The sequence below is a fragment of the Metarhizium album genome (assembly GCF_000804445.1).
Source record: "Metarhizium album ARSEF 1941 chromosome Unknown scaffold_1, whole genome shotgun sequence".
NCBI lineage: Eukaryota > Fungi > Ascomycota > Sordariomycetes > Hypocreales > Clavicipitaceae > Metarhizium > Metarhizium album.
In genome coordinates, this window is record NW_024467575.1 from 3,771,784 (window position 1) to 3,786,647 (window position 14,864).

Below are 14,864 nucleotides of genomic sequence, written 5' to 3' on the forward strand. Positions count from 1 at the left end.
GTTGCGAACAGGCTCGCGAAGGGGGGGGGGGGCATTGAGCATGATGAGGTAGGGAAGGCTTGTTTCAGACTCAGAGCTCAGTCCATCGAGAACGCAGCGGGAGCTCGAGCGGATCCTCATGCTCAAATGTGTGCATCGGAGCTCGCTGTCCATATGCAGCTTCGACCATGTCCGTAGCATGTCGGTGGCGTGTGCTGCGTAGGTGATGTGGAAACCCGCATAAAGTGTTATTCACTCGACAAAGGACAGCTTTTTGTTTCTAGCAAAGCCGAAGCCGAGCGTGTCATGTAGGTGACATTGCTGGAGAAGCGACACACACGTTGGAGCTGGAGCCGTACCGAGGTCAGACAGCGCGCATACTTGTCGACGCTGCGAATAGCAGCCTGAGCAAGACAAGGTCTCTGCTTTGCTCGAGGATGAAAAAGACAAGGCATACCTGTAGTGTGTACACGTCAAAAGTTGATCCAGACGAGGGCTAGTTGGACGGGCAAATGGAAGCTGAAGCGCCTGCGATGCAGATGGCGTCCCATGTCTTGACTCTCGCACCGCCGATGATTCCATTGTCCAAGGATGGAAGGAGAAGCAGCAGTGCCAAGAGTCAAGATTGCCTTTGACGGCCTCGCTAGTGCGGCGCGAGCGTCCCAGAGGAAGGGGAAGGCGCGACGCACCAAATAATAACGTTACCACGAGTCGTGTATTCCGTATCTCGGACAAACTCCTCCTCCACTGCAGATCAGATGGTGCAAATGAGAAGAGCACCTCGGCTCCCGGGACGACCAACACCGCCTGACTGGCTAAACCGGGGACATGGAAGATAGATCGATGCCTTTGCCTTTACTAGATTCGCCCGGCCGGCCATCTTCACCAAGTTTCCAAAACAAACCACTCCGTGCGCTGTATGCAAATCAACAAGAACACCCGGCTGAACCGATGCATGGCAATCAAGTTCGACGGATGACGCCCCAACGGCGACAGTCGGGCTTCCAACATGGTGCAGATTTCGGCTAGTGCCTCTCTTACGGCCTCAAGAAGCATCTCGGCGGTTCTTAGCCCAAACACCTTGGCTAGAAGTAGTAATAAACTGGTTGATATCATGCGGCTTGTAACTCACAGCCTACCAAGAGCCACGCGCAGCCACGGGTGGACCGCAACGCGGAGGAACAAAGTGCTGGCAACGTTTCGCCGGCGCAATCTAGGAGGCCAGACGACGACCGGCGTGCCGACTTACCCAGAGGCGTGGCCGCCACAAGCCAAACTCACTCTCAGAATGGCCGCTGATGAGCCGACACGACGACGAAAGAGGTTGATGAGTCCAGTGGCAACCGGCACGTCAAGCGGCTGACGCAGCGTTTGCTCCACGGCCACAAACATGGTTCCATGTACTCCGTTCCGTTGGTGGTGGCACTTGGTTGCTGTACGGATGAATTGTATGGGATACACTCGGCACGGCGGTCGGCAGGCGAATAGAGCCGTCCGCGGCGGAAGAAAGAGGCCAGGCGCAACCAAGTTGACAATGGCCATCTCCCACGGAGTACTACTCCCATTTGCTGGCAACGGATATCAAATCCTCAACTCTGGGACCGGCTCGCCCGCAGTATCCGCATCTGAGGGGACAAACAATGTTCCATAACGGGCCGTAAGGACTCGGGAGTAGTATGGTGTACTCGATTGAATACCGTGCTCATGGAGCACAAGCTCACGCTCACACTCACGGTGCGGCTAAAGCGGGATCCGCTCTGATACAAACCTTTGCTATCCACTCGACGGAGAACTGGAGTTGCCAAGCCATTCCAAACCATTCCGCCGGCCACTGGTGCCAACGTAACATATCCAGGGACTCACCGTGATGCAGCCATGGACCGCGGGCGACGCCGTGGTTACTCCATGCGTACGGAGTATTCGGTACAGGGCAGTTACACGTTTGTATCTGCGGCTTGTGTCTAACCAGTGGTGGCCGTGTCTCAGCCAGACAGCCTTGTAAACGACAGCCCCTTTCGTCAACAGGCTAGAGGGAAAATTAAGCTTAGGAGGGTAACCTATGACCTTATTGTGCCGTTCAAACGCTCTCTTATTGGTGGGTGCCGTCATAAGACTGGCAACACGCCCATGCGATATTACGTCCAATAATCACGGCAAAAAGAAGCCGGCCGACGAAACCACGTCCCGAATGAAGACGTACGTATCAGGATTGATTCGCGGGACCATTGCGGACGGCAACGGAACTTTGAAGGGGCTTGGTCGCCCAAACCGGGCCCCCTCCAAGCGACGAAGGTTCACCGAACCGACTCAGGGTTGCCTTTTTTTTCGTCCATGTTGGAAGTCTCGGGTCCATTGCCGCTGGATGTTCGAGTCGCACAACGGCACCAAAAAAAAAAAAAAAAAAAAAAAAGGATCATAGCGTCGCTTGACGTGGAATAATCGACCCGGCTCCATCATGGCCGAGGGCCAGTTGCTGACCAAAGGCGTCGGGCCTGTCTCTGCTTTCTCCTTTCTCATGGAGTCTCACCGTGTTGGGTTTCCTGACTCGGCCGAGCGGCAAAGTCGAAGCTGCTCGATGCAAAGTCAATCATTATCCCGTGCCGACCTCCCCTGACACTCCTGGGGCACCGACATGATGGTTGGTCTCGTTGCGGCGGGCGAGTTGCTCCTGATTTCTCTCTTCTATTTGCTTTGCCGCTCATGCCGTTCCGCAGTTGCCAACAGGCACTTCCGCCGGCACTTCGGCAAGCAATACGGGGTACGGAGTACTGCGCTTATCAATTGAAGGGTTGCAAGACGAGGAAAGATGCAACGAGTCGCCGTCACGAATGGCTCTCCGATGCGTTGTGTGCCGGTCAGGCGGTGCAACACCTGCTACTTTGGCCATGGCTGGCAGACGGGCCAGATTAGGGTTCATCAAACGACCCATAAAAGCTTGTCCTCGGGGGCGCGAACAGGGCATCCTGGTCAATCCGAAAGCTGGTTGAGGCAGCAATCGATGTCTTTGCACAAACACAAAATATGGGGGGGCTTGGGCGAGCCACAGGTGCTTCGTACTCCGTACACACAGCATGTACTCAAAGTATGCCCGTACAACAATCGATTGACACTTCAGTACTTACTTAATGTACTACTACTACTAGTAGTACGTAGTCTGATATTAACTGAGAAAGATTAGACGCCCGCCCCACCCAGCCACCAGAGCCACCAGAGCCACCAGAGCCACCAGAGCCACCAGCAGCCCCCGGGAGCCACCGCCAGCTCCAGATTGCTGAGGCTAGAGAACCGTCCGGCAGAACACGAAGGACGCCGCCATGCCGAGAGTTCGCTGTTCGGCCTTTTCCTCTTTGCCTCTTTGCTCGCACGCCCGCACGCCCGCCGTGGCGCCAGCACAGCAACCCCTGTCCTCACAAGTACAGCCCACCCCCCCCTTTCTCGGCTGTCCGGCGCCGCTTATCCATTGATCGCTGCTCTGCCTGTCCGTCTTGTCCTGTCCCTGGCTCGTTACTCCCGTCACGCACAGTGACTTGCCCCCAACCTTATTTCTTTACCTTTTCCTCGTTCTTGTTTGTCCCTTGGATTCACGGTCATCTTGGGCATTTATTACTTGGCCACCCTCGAGCCTCGAGCCAAGCCCGCATGGAGCTCTCCGTCCAAGACTGACACGCCTCTCTTGTACTTTGCATGGCCACGACTTATGACAACCACGACTTGTACATATAACGACGTCTCATAGCAAGCAACAGCAACAGCAGCAGCAACGCCAACAGCAACGCCAACAGCAAGCACAAGTACTGCACACTCTCCCGGTTTGTATCGAGTCATCTTCCGGCTCAAGCACTCCCTCCCACCAGGCGACTCTTGTCACACAAGGCAAGCAACAAAGGGACGACGCCAAGGACAAGGTCTCGGCACAGACAGAACAACAGGGAATTGTCCGTCCAACAAGACACCCTCGCATGCTCTGGTCGGGCGAGTTGGTACCGGAAAGCTAGGACACAAAGAGAGGTACGTGGTCGGTCATGTTTGTGCTGTTGCATCCAGAAGCCGTCTCGGGCCCGCCATCTTGGATCTTGACCACTGCCTCCCGTTTTCCCCTTTTCTTTGTTTCTTCTCCCACAAGCATATTCCATCGAGGGCCCTTCATTTTGCACTCCCGTCTCGCCCTGGCGCACAAAGCGCGTTTCTGTGGACCCAGTCATTCAGCAGAGTGTTACTTCTCCGTCTGAGCACCTTGTTGTTGATGAGCGTCATGATTCGAGATGCCCTCAAGTCAGTCAGGAACCGCGACACCAACACCCGCTTCACTACAAACAAGCCTTGTACCGCCGTCAGGGCACGTTGTGTACCGAGAAGCTCGACCAATGTCGCTTCTGGCTGCCCTCGGTCCACTCGCATGGGCTCAAAAGGTCACGGCGACGCTGCCAAGAAGTCTCCCACAGACCCTCGTTTGAAAGCATGCTGGCAGATGCTCTCGTCTCAAGGTTGTAATGCAAATCGCCAGAGGGCCAACGCCTCGACGGCAGACAAGGGAAATTGAGGCCGTGTGGGTCTTGGCAGATCAACTGTAGAAGGCTATCCTTGCCAGCACGGACCGAGATAAAGGCAAACCTCACACAGAAACTCCACGGCCGTCGTGGCCCGTCGTGGCGGGTCCCTCGTGGCGGGTCCCATGTTTTTTGTTTGCTGCTATGCTTCCTTGCTTGATGTTGTAGCCAAGGAAGGACATTTTGGCACCGCTCATAAGAGAGCTCGTTTTCCCTTGTCACCCACATTGCCCTTCCGTCACCTGCCTCGCCGTCAAGACTCCTTTGCGCCACTTCATCATCCCAAAGCGCTTGACACCATGCCGGTTTCCTACCCCAAATGCTGACCGATCCCTTTCTAGTCTCGGCTGGTTCACTGAGTTCCCTTCAGTCCGAAGGGATTGCAAGGGCGGCCTGCCGCGTCGACTTGGGGCTCGGGTACTCGCCAAGTTTTCAACGACTTGTGTGATCTGCCTTGAGCTCACAGCCCCGGAACCCAATCTCGGGCGCGATTTTGCGCCAAAATTTGACCACATTTGTCCCCAGATTTGACGGCCTGCGAAAGCAGGTACGGTTAACAACGTCCAAAACGGATCCCATTAGTCTGGACAAGATGGAGACGTACCACGGTTACGTGCGTACTCCCAACGACGCCATCAAGTTGTTTGAGGCATGTCGGCTGGGGTTGTTGCCTCGGGTACAACGGCGACTATCTGAAAAAGAGAGACAGTCGATCCGCTCAGGCTCCGTCTTCGTGTGGGATGAAAGGGAGGCTGGCATGAGACGGTGGACAGACGGAAAGTCGTGGAGTGCAAGTCGTGTATCGGGCAGCTTCCTGACCTATCGCGAAATGGAAGGCAAGCGGGGAGGGGGCTTTGGGAGCGGGCGACGGGGCGCTGGAAAGACGCCCGACTCTGGCCGTGGCAGCGATGAGGATCACGATGATGGCGAGCCCGAGGGCTATCGATACAAAGCCGACGGTCTGATGAAGCAGTCTTTTAGTATCACTACCTCAACCGGCCAACATCTTCATCTAATTTCCTACTACTCGCGCCCTCAACCAGGCCAACCCGATCTCCCTCAGCCCAGCTCCGACCCTTCTCTTAGAGGAATCGCTCCGCCCAAGGGCATGTATCCAGAGTCTAGCATGGGCGAGACGAACCAGACTCCTGCTCTTACTCGGGTGCCGATGCAACAGCCGTACATGATTGCCTCTCACCACGCCCACGCTCACCAACAGGCCTATGTTCACTACGCTCCGTCGGGATACGGCTGGCCACCATCACCTGCCGCCACGCCTCCATTCTCGCACTACGCACCAGCGCCGTTCCCGCCTGGTGTTCATCCTCATGCTCTTCCTCCTCCCCACCTCTCCCAGGCGCCTTCGCAACACCCTGCCGCGTATGCGCCGCCTCACTATACTCACGCTCCTCCGCCTCCACACTACGACCGTCCCTCGTTGCCGCCTCTGCAGCAGTCCAAGCCCGCCTCGATGCCGGCCTTGCAACGGGGAGCATCGCCGCACAGGCTCCAGGAATCTCCCGGACACAGGGAACGAATAGGCTCGCACGGGCCGCTGCCAACGCTCAACTCGGTCGGCGTCGCAGTCCCACATTCCACCATGACGACCCCGACGCGTAATCACAGCGTGAGCCCGCCGAGAAATTTTCACGAAAACGGGTTGACCAGTGCCTTTACCAACGGTCACAGGTCTAGCCTGTCAGCGCTGCTACACCCTACGAGCGACTCTCCCGGCATTAAAACTGCCACCAATGGCTCCGGCAGCAGCAGTCCACGGGTAAACGGAGCTGTTTCGGAGAAATGTGGCGTCAGTGAGGATGCCAGAGCGTTACGAATGCTGGACAGGAAGTTCTGCATTTAAGCCTGCGACCAGACCTGGCCAGGCCGAGACATTGTATTCACTGTTTTATATTTTGGGTAAAAGGGTGGCTGGCATCCCTCTGTTTATATGATGTGCTTTTAACGGCCACACAGATGGCGCTGCATTTGGGCAACTCGTCGGGTTCTGATGGATGATGAATGGTATTTACTGCCCAAGTGAGGTTTGGGTTCAATTAGGAAAAGGAGGACTGGGATTAGAAGGCTTCTTTTGTGAAGCATGTAGATTAAGACTCATATCGGTATACAGTGAAGCGTGTTTGGCGTTTCTTTTGGCTCAGTATTCATTTTCAAAAATTGGACATGTCAGTCAGGACTTTGTGACGAAATCTCCAATTCTGATCAATCTCGATGCCCGCAAAAGCCATGTGTGTACTGGAGCCGCCGGGCAGCCTTTAATCCCCCCTCTTTTTAAACCCCTTCTGTCTGTCTAGAAGCCCATCACAGGAGTGTGTTGACTGAACCTTAAAAAAGTTTACCATCGACGGAGGTGGGTCGCTGCCGGGACATGTAATCAATACACGGCCGCCTCCATGTCCGCGTCATCATTTGCTTGCCGCAACGACTTGTAGAGGTCGAGGGGGGAAAAGACATTTACGAGATGGAATCACGTCATCAAGGCTCCCCTTTATCTGTCCGACCCGACCAACATTTTCGGTGGTATATTTAGCACACGGCTGCGTATTCCCTACTCCTCCTCTGCCGGTGCCTCGGCCGGCCGCGTCACGTACAGACTGCATTTGTGAGTGTGGCCAATCGGACGGTTCTCCCGGCTCGGTTTACAACAAGGGGGGCCGTCAAGGTTTGGGATCTGGTCGTCCCTGGTCTCTCTGCTGTCGGTTGGGTAAATTATGCCAACAACGCCTAGAGTTATCTTGAGGCTCTGGGTCCCGGGAGGGAAGGCCTGCCACGCGGCCCGGCAAAGTCTATGTCTGCTAGATGAGTCTGGAATGTGCGGGGGGCCGGAGTTGGCGGATGGCGCCGAGGCCGGAATCACGTCGAGGCGCCTGTGACGCGCGGGCAGAAGGGGGTGTTTTCCTTCTTCCTCCTCCTCCTTCTTCTCCGTTCGGATGGGAGTGTTGTGGCGCCTCGAGGTTCGAGGGCGAGTTGCCGTGGCTGCTGGCCTGATTGAGTTCTGTTAGTGCCGGAGATGGGTGAGGCCCTGAGATGAGTCCCCGGATATATAAGTATGCTAGGCGGGTGCACTAAGTACACGGCACTACTGTTGCTATCTCGAACGTGGCATAGTGTGTCACGTTGGCGGGCTGGATACACGAGTGCGTATGCGTGACCGCGGCGAGGCAGGTCTAGTTGCCGTCGATTATAATTACATTGGCCTCGCCCGTACCGGCGTGTGCGCGGCGTTGGACGGGTGTGCTGTGAGAAAGACGGAGAGAGACAGAGAGAAAGACAGAGAGACGAGGGAGAGGCGTATCTTGCGTAAGAGCTAGAGACTTAGCTCTCGTGGGATCCTGCGATTTCCAAAGGCGCCAAGTGAGTCAACGGAAATGTGGAGAATGACGATGCATCTTTTGATACAGGATTGTCGACCCGAGGACGTAGCTGTTTTGGATATGGTTGCCAACAGAAGGAGAGAGAAACAAGGAGACGGAGAGGGAGGTCACGTTGAGATTCCTGCAACTGATTCGTGGAGTATAATTGGGTTCCTGTATCTGAGCATTGCACTACGTAGTAGTCGTGTCCACTTCGGCCGTGGGACGAACAAACCGGACGTCCACGTGGAAACAAAACCTTGTATTTGCAGTCATGTGAAGACGCTCACTCAGTCTGGATAGCCCGTCGCCGCAACACTGCCGACTTCTCACTCAAACCGTGAAAGTCATGGGCGTCCAGACAGGCCTGTCGGCTCAACATGACGGCGCCCTCTTCACCGCCCGTGCGAGCTCTCATCTCTTCTTCGTAGTGGTCGATGGCAGCCTTGCGTGATGTCTCGTTAGAGACAATCTTTTTGAGACACTGAACAAGGTTATAAGCGTCCAGCATCCCGTGATTGGCCGCCTCGCCGCGATACATGGTCATGGCGTGTGCCGCGTCACCAACGAGGGTCACCCGGCCATCGCGGTTGTCCCAATCGAAGCATGGCCAGTCCTGGAGGGCGATTTCCAATGCTTGTGCCGATTCGGGGATACTTTGGACTGCTTGACGGAGCAGCGGGTGGAAGTCAGTAGCGCGTCTCTTCATTTCGGCAATGCGCTCGGCATCGCTGGGTGGGACCTCATCCTTTTCGCTCTTCACCATCCATGATGTGACGATTTGAACTCTGTACCGTTCCTCGTCTGTCCCCTTTGTGCCGTTTGCTTCGGGAGACTCCATTATCGACACCCAGAGGTAGTGTCCGGTGACGGGATGGCAGCCCTGGAAGAGTAAAGGGTCAATGTCACGCAAGGGCCGGACCTGCTCTGGCGTCATGTCTACCGCGGCGCCGATGAAACGCACCGGAAGCTGGTGGTTTCTGTAGTTGTCTGGCACGAGGAACTTTCTTGTCCGAGAGTTGGTCCCCTCGGCGCCGATGACCATGCTGCCCTCTACTGAAGAGCCGTCTGCAAAGTGAGCCCGGACACCCCGGTTCTCACCTTCTGTAAGCTCAATGTTGTTTAAGCGCTTCCCCCATCTTACATGGTCCGCGACACCCTGAAGGAGGGCCTTGCGCAACTTGTCGCGGTTGACTCGGCGCCGCCTGTTGGGTGGAATGCGGAATTTCGGATGCAGCGTCTCAAGGTTGAGGAAGAGAAAGTTGCCCCTGTCGTTGCGGCCTACCTCTGGGTCGACTTGGACATTTTCTACCGCGTCAACAGTGGCGTGGTCGAGGAGCTCAACAAGGAACGGCAAAGCCCAGTGGATTGTAATGCCCCAGCCTTGGCTACGAGCGTCGATGTGGTCGTCACGCTCGTATACTTCAAAGGGTATATTGGCCTGCAGGTGGCCGCGGTCAGCAAGCTCGACAACAGAGTCGCCATGACAACTTTGCAGATTGCAACCCTCGATCGGTCGGCCGGCTTGTGAGTTTTACTGACGTAGAGATGTGGCATTACCTTTTTGAGACCGTGGGCAAGGGTCAATCCAACGACTCCGGCGCCACTGATGATGACGGGCTTTGCAAGGGATCCCATGGTGATCATATATCGAGAATCTTTGGAGCCCTGGCTCGGTTGGAACTTGGTGAGTTGTTTTACGTGACAGTTCTCGTTTGGCGGTTGCTGCAAGTCGAAGCGACGAACATCCAAGCGGGCGGCCCTTCTCTTGCGCTGCGGTCCGTCCTTCTTGCTTCCGTCGTCAGCCAGCCTACTTGCGTTACACGATGGTGACGGTGAATGCAGTCCGGGAGTCGAACCGAGTGGGGGTCCAAGGTTTAAACGAAAGTCCGATCCGGGTCCACTCGCCGGAACCTACAAACAAGACCGGCGTCCTCGAGGAAGCGCGAGAAAGGATGCGACGATATCATTGCGATGCGCATCGAGACGCTACATGCAACCCGGCTCCCATCCGTCGAGTCTGGCGCCTTGGCCGTCTGAAATCACTCCCGAGATTTGGGATTTGCCTTTGAGCGAACCGCGTCTGGGCGGGTCTGGCGGCTCTTTCCTTCACACCCGCTGCGCCAGAGACCCAGAGACTTGGCTATTCCCTGTCCAGTTAGCCGCAGAGCAGATGCGCCGACACGCCGACACCGACACCGGGCACTCGGTATTAACGGACCTTTCGGTTGTCGTTGCCGGAGAATACTCTGGGGTCCGCGGTCTCGGCACCTGACGCGACAAAGTTGACCCGATCCGACGGGCTCGCGTGGCATCACCCAATCAGTAATGGGCTTTCGAATTATGTAAGTTTGTGTGGAGCAGCTCCTTGTTACGGAGCGGAGTAACTACGGAGTACCTGCGGACTGAACTGCATGTCGCGAAGTCGTGACTCGTGAGTCGTGACACCAAGTTGATCGCCTCGAGGTAATGCGCAGCTGCTCCATGCAAGCCATGTTCATTGTCGCACAGCAATTTGCCATCGGAAGCTGCCGTTTTTCTCTGTGCCCCAACCCAGCGACATCTGCAGACAAGAGAATGCTGGTGTGAGCCTCGCGCCATCTCCTTTGTAGCTCTAGCACCCTTGCTGTGCCGCGGCCGTCATGTTTACCTTCTGCCCGCTTCAAGGCGCCTTGTCCGAGTCCACGGCGTCGCAGTCGCTCTTGGAGCTCGATGGGGGGGTCAAAGTCCTCGTCGACCTTGGATGGGATGAAACCTTTGATGTTGGGAAGCTGGAAGAGCTGGAGAAGTGAGTCTTTGGACCCCCGTCGTGATTCGTCTTTGACTTTTGATCTTGTCCGAAATTCCTGGTGCTAACAACCGGCTTTCGCTTTCTGCCAGACAAGTACCGACCCTTTCCCTAATCCTTCTCACTCATGCGACGGCATCCCATCTCGCTGCCTACGTTCATTGCTGCAAAAATTTTGCACTATTCACTCGCATACCTGCGTATGCGACTCGGCCTGTAATCGATCTCGGCCGATCTCTCATCCAGGATCTCTATTCTTCCACGCCCGCCGCCTCTACCACCATTCGCCAGAGCTCTCTATCCGAGATAGCCTACGCCTATACGCAGACGGCCGCCACGGCGCAGAACCTGCTCTTGCAGTCGCCTACTCCCGACCAGATCGCGCGGTACTTCTCCCTGATCCAACCCCTCAAGTATTCTCAACCTCACCAACCACTTCCGTCCCCGTTCTCACCACCGCTGAACGGACTTACCATCACCGCATACAACTCTGGACACACTCTGGGAGGAACCATTTGGCATATACAACATGGACTCGAGTCGATTGTTTATGCAGTGGACTGGAATCAGGCACGAGAAAACGTCTTTGCAGGCGCAGCTTGGCTTGGAGGAGCGGGAGGAGGCGGCGCCGAAGTCATTGAACAGCTTCGCAAGCCCACGGCCCTTATTTGCAGCAGCCGCGGCGCGCAAAAGTCGGCACAGACTGCCGGACGCGCTAAACGAGACGAGCAACTACTTGACATGATCCAGACCTGTGTCACCAAGGGAGGCACCGTGCTGATACCTGTTGACTCTAGCGCAAGAGTCCTGGAGTTGTCTTACCTTCTCGAACATGCGTGGAGAGCAGACGCGGTCTCTGAAAACGGCGTCCTCAGCTCGGCCAAATTATACCTTGCTGGTAGAAACATGTCGAGTACCATGCGATACGCCAGAAGCATGCTGGAATGGATGGACGATAACATTGTTCAGGAATTCGAGGCTTTTGCTGAGGGTCAACGGAGGGCGAACGGAGCTGGCGAAAAGAAAGAAGGCGGACCGTTTGACTTTAAATATCTTCGAATCCTGGAGAGAAAGGCTCAAGTTTCAAAGCTTCTGGATCAGGTTGCCTCTGCCCAAGGTGAAGCAGCCAAAGGACGGGTGATTCTTGCCAGCGACACGAGCATGGAGTGGGGTTTCTCCAAGGACGTCTTGAAGGGGCTTGCTCAAGACCCAAATAACCTCGTCATCCTGACAGATAGGCCGACTATTGCCAAGGACGACAGGCCATCGCTGGCGAGGACTCTATGGGAATGGTGGAAAGAGAGGAGGGACGGGGTGACTGTGGAGCAGACCAGCACGGGCGACAGAATCGAGACAGTCCCAGCAGGTGGCCGAGAGCTAGCTGTCCGCGAGGCCTCCCGGCAGGCGCTGGAAGGTGATGAACTTGCCGTGCACCAACAATGGCTGGCTACCCAACTACAGCTCCAAGCGACCCAGCAGACAGGCGCTGCTGGGCCTCTCGAAGGCGCAGCTGACGTTGTCGATGACGCCTCGTCAGATTCATCCTCAGACTCTGAAGACGAGGATGGCCAGCAACAAGGCAAGGCGCTGACGGTCTCAGCCACCTTGGGCCAAGCAGGCCGAAAGAATGTCATTCTCAAGGACGAAGACCTCGGCATCAATATTCTCATAAAGCGTAAAGGCGTCTACGACTTTGACTCGCGTGGCAAGAAGGGCCGAGAGCGGTGCTTCCCCGTGGCCATGCGAAGGAAGAGAAACGATGACTTTGGCGAAGTGATACGACCCGAAGACTACCTTCGGGCCGAGGAGAAGGACGAAGACAATGCCGACGGCAGCCATCTGGCCCTGGACGACGACAAGCTGGGCAAGAAGAGAAAATGGGATGATGTTGTCAAGGGCGCAAGTGGGCCCTGGAAGCGATCTCAGCCTGGCAAGGGCGCAGCCAAGGACGGCGATGACTGTATCAGGGCAGACAGCTACGTAGCCGATGATCTCGACGACGTAGAAGACACGGAGCCGGAAGAGCCGACGGGCCCTTGCAAGCTGGTTTACACGACTGAAACGATGGAAGCCAGGCTAAGCATCGGCTTCGTCGACTTCAGCGGCCTCCACGACCGCCGGAGCTTAGACATGCTCATCCCCCTCATCCAACCGCGGAAGCTCATCCTCGTCGGCGGCAGTCACGAGGAAACCATGAGCCTCGCGGAAGACTGCCGCGCGGCACTCGGCATGGACGGCGACAAAGCCGTCGACGTCTTCACCCCCTCGGTCGGCGCCCGGGTCGACGCGAGCGTCGACACCAACGCCTGGGTCGTCAAGCTTGCGGACCCGCTCGTCAAGAAACTCAAGTGGCAGAACGTACGCGGCCTGTCCATCGTCACCATAAGCGGGCAGCTCCTCGCGATGGACACGGCGGCCGAGCCCGCCGAACCCGGTGACGAGGACTCGTCCAACAAGCGTCAGAAGACGGAGCCGTCTACCGCTGTGGCGCTCACATCCACGGCGCTCGCGAATTCCTCGGGCGTCCTGCCCGTTCTCGACGTGATCCCTTCGAATATGGTGTCGGCTGCCAGGACGGCCGCACAGCCTCTGCATGTAGGAGATTTACGACTTGCCGACCTGCGAAGGGCCATGCAGGGATCCGGGCATGGAGCCGAGTTCAGAGGAGAAGGCATCCTCGTCATTGACGGGTCCGTGTCTGTACGCAAGACGGCAGAAGGGAGGATCGAGGTGGAGAGCGTGGGACTGCCCATCGTGGGGAGGAGGAACACCCTGTATGAGGTCAAGAGGGCCATCTACGACAACCTGGCTGTCGTGGCAGGGGCATGACGGGCGCAAACTCGAGTGATGTGACGTTTGTATCCGGTCATGTCTCTACGGATAGCTACGTACGCGCCTGGTCGTCTTGTATCAAAAGTTGACAAGAAGAAAAAAAACACGAAAATAAAATCCACAATGCCTACCTACCCACAGCCCTGATTTCCCTCCCCTCCCACACTGTTCGTTTTACAAAGCACCAGTCGTCGTCGGGGGATGCCAAACGCCAAGCAATGCACGCTACTCCAAGATGTTGAAAACGCCGCCGTGTCGGCAAACACGCTCAGTCCTTTGCCTGTTTGATGCCCACCATTTCGTACTCGCCGGCTCCGTCCTTGCCACGGCCCCTCCCCCTGCCGCGCGGGAAGCCGTCGTCCCCGTCGTCCCCGTGCTCAGGACGGGCGCGGCCCTCCTCGGCAGCGACGTGGCTGTTGGAGGCGGCGGCCGGCGCAGAGCCAGAGTTGGAGCCAAGGATTCGCCCGCCGGCAAAGAAGACGGGCTGCAGCTCGCGGTAGCGGCAGCCCCACACGCCGAGGGCGACGGCGACGGCGGCCGACGCCATCATGGTCATCCACCACATGGAGTGTCTGGGCAGGGAGCGCGTGTACAAGGCGGTGAAGACGAGGTGCAGGAGGTGCATGGTCAGGGCGAAGTCGGGCACAAGCTTGCTTCTCGCGATGAGCACGACCATGGCGACGGCCCTGGCAGCAGGCACTCTGGTCAGCGTGAGGCCGTCCGTCGTTGGCAAGGGCAGGATGGGGGGGACGGGGCGGAGGAGCACACGGCGCGCGCGCACACACACACACGTACATGCAGAGGCCGCCGTCAGCCAGCCAGATGAGGGACAGCAGCCACCCCTGGGTGGTGTCGCCGCGCACGGCGTCCCATCCGAGTATCATGTCGACGCTGAAGCTCATGCCCGCCACAAGGGCCGTGAAGAGCATGAGGACGCCGGCCGTGATGTAGTACAGGGCCTGGAGGGCGGCGATTTGCGTGGCGATCTTGAGCGGTTGGAGCTCCGACAGCGCGCCCGCCCGCGGGGGCTTTCTTCTGCGAGCCATCGTGGGACGCGGGGGGATGCGAGGATCGACGAGGCCGAGATGGACGCGATGTCCGAGTGACCGGCTGACGTTGGTTGGGCTCTCGCGGACGTTGCAGGAGGATTGGATCGTCGGCAGGAGGCACGTAACTACTCGGTGCTCCGTACCCCGTCCTCGGTGGCACCTGCCGTTGCCGGATGGACGGCGCAGGTCGTCGGCTCACCGCCCGGGATTCTGCCAGCGCTCGTCATCAATCTCTACAACGAGCCGGATGGCATCCTCATCGACCATCCCTGGCCGTGTCTTGCAGCCCAAGCTCTAC

The 14,864-nt window shown here is 57.1% G+C and overlaps 4 protein-coding genes across 4 annotated transcripts; 2 read left to right on the plus strand and 2 right to left on the minus strand.

Moving 5' to 3' along the window:
• Nucleotides 1-5,118: 5,118 nt before the first annotated feature.
• MAM_01086 (cAMP-independent regulatory protein pac2) lies at nucleotides 5,119-6,387 on the plus strand (the record flags this gene model as incomplete). Its single annotated transcript, XM_040819885.1, has 1 exon — nucleotides 5,119-6,387. One exon carries the CDS (start codon nucleotides 5,119-5,121, stop codon nucleotides 6,385-6,387), a length of 1,269 nt encoding a protein of 422 aa, XP_040683150.1.
• A 1,796-nt stretch (nucleotides 6,388-8,183) lies between these two features.
• Nucleotides 8,184-9,535, minus strand: MAM_01087 (Aromatic-ring hydroxylase-like protein; the record flags this gene model as incomplete). The annotated part of the gene is made up of 2 exons (XM_040819886.1): nucleotides 8,184-9,338; nucleotides 9,458-9,535. 2 exons carry the CDS (start codon nucleotides 9,533-9,535, stop codon nucleotides 8,184-8,186), a joined length of 1,233 nt encoding a protein of 410 aa, XP_040683151.1.
• A 1,004-nt stretch (nucleotides 9,536-10,539) lies between these two features.
• MAM_01088 (Beta-Casp domain protein) lies at nucleotides 10,540-13,514 on the plus strand (the record flags this gene model as incomplete). The annotated part of the gene is made up of 2 exons (XM_040819887.1): nucleotides 10,540-10,685; nucleotides 10,778-13,514. 2 exons carry the CDS (start codon nucleotides 10,540-10,542, stop codon nucleotides 13,512-13,514), a joined length of 2,883 nt encoding a protein of 960 aa, XP_040683152.1.
• Nucleotides 13,515-13,785: 271 nt separating this feature from the next.
• MAM_01089 (Integral membrane protein SYS1-related protein) lies at nucleotides 13,786-14,563 on the minus strand (the record flags this gene model as incomplete). The annotated part of the gene is made up of 2 exons (XM_040819888.1): nucleotides 13,786-14,218; nucleotides 14,313-14,563. The coding sequence occupies 2 exons, from the start codon at nucleotides 14,561-14,563 to the stop codon at nucleotides 13,786-13,788; spliced, it is 684 nt and encodes a 227-aa protein (XP_040683153.1).
• Between the last annotated feature and the right edge of the window lie 301 nt (nucleotides 14,564-14,864).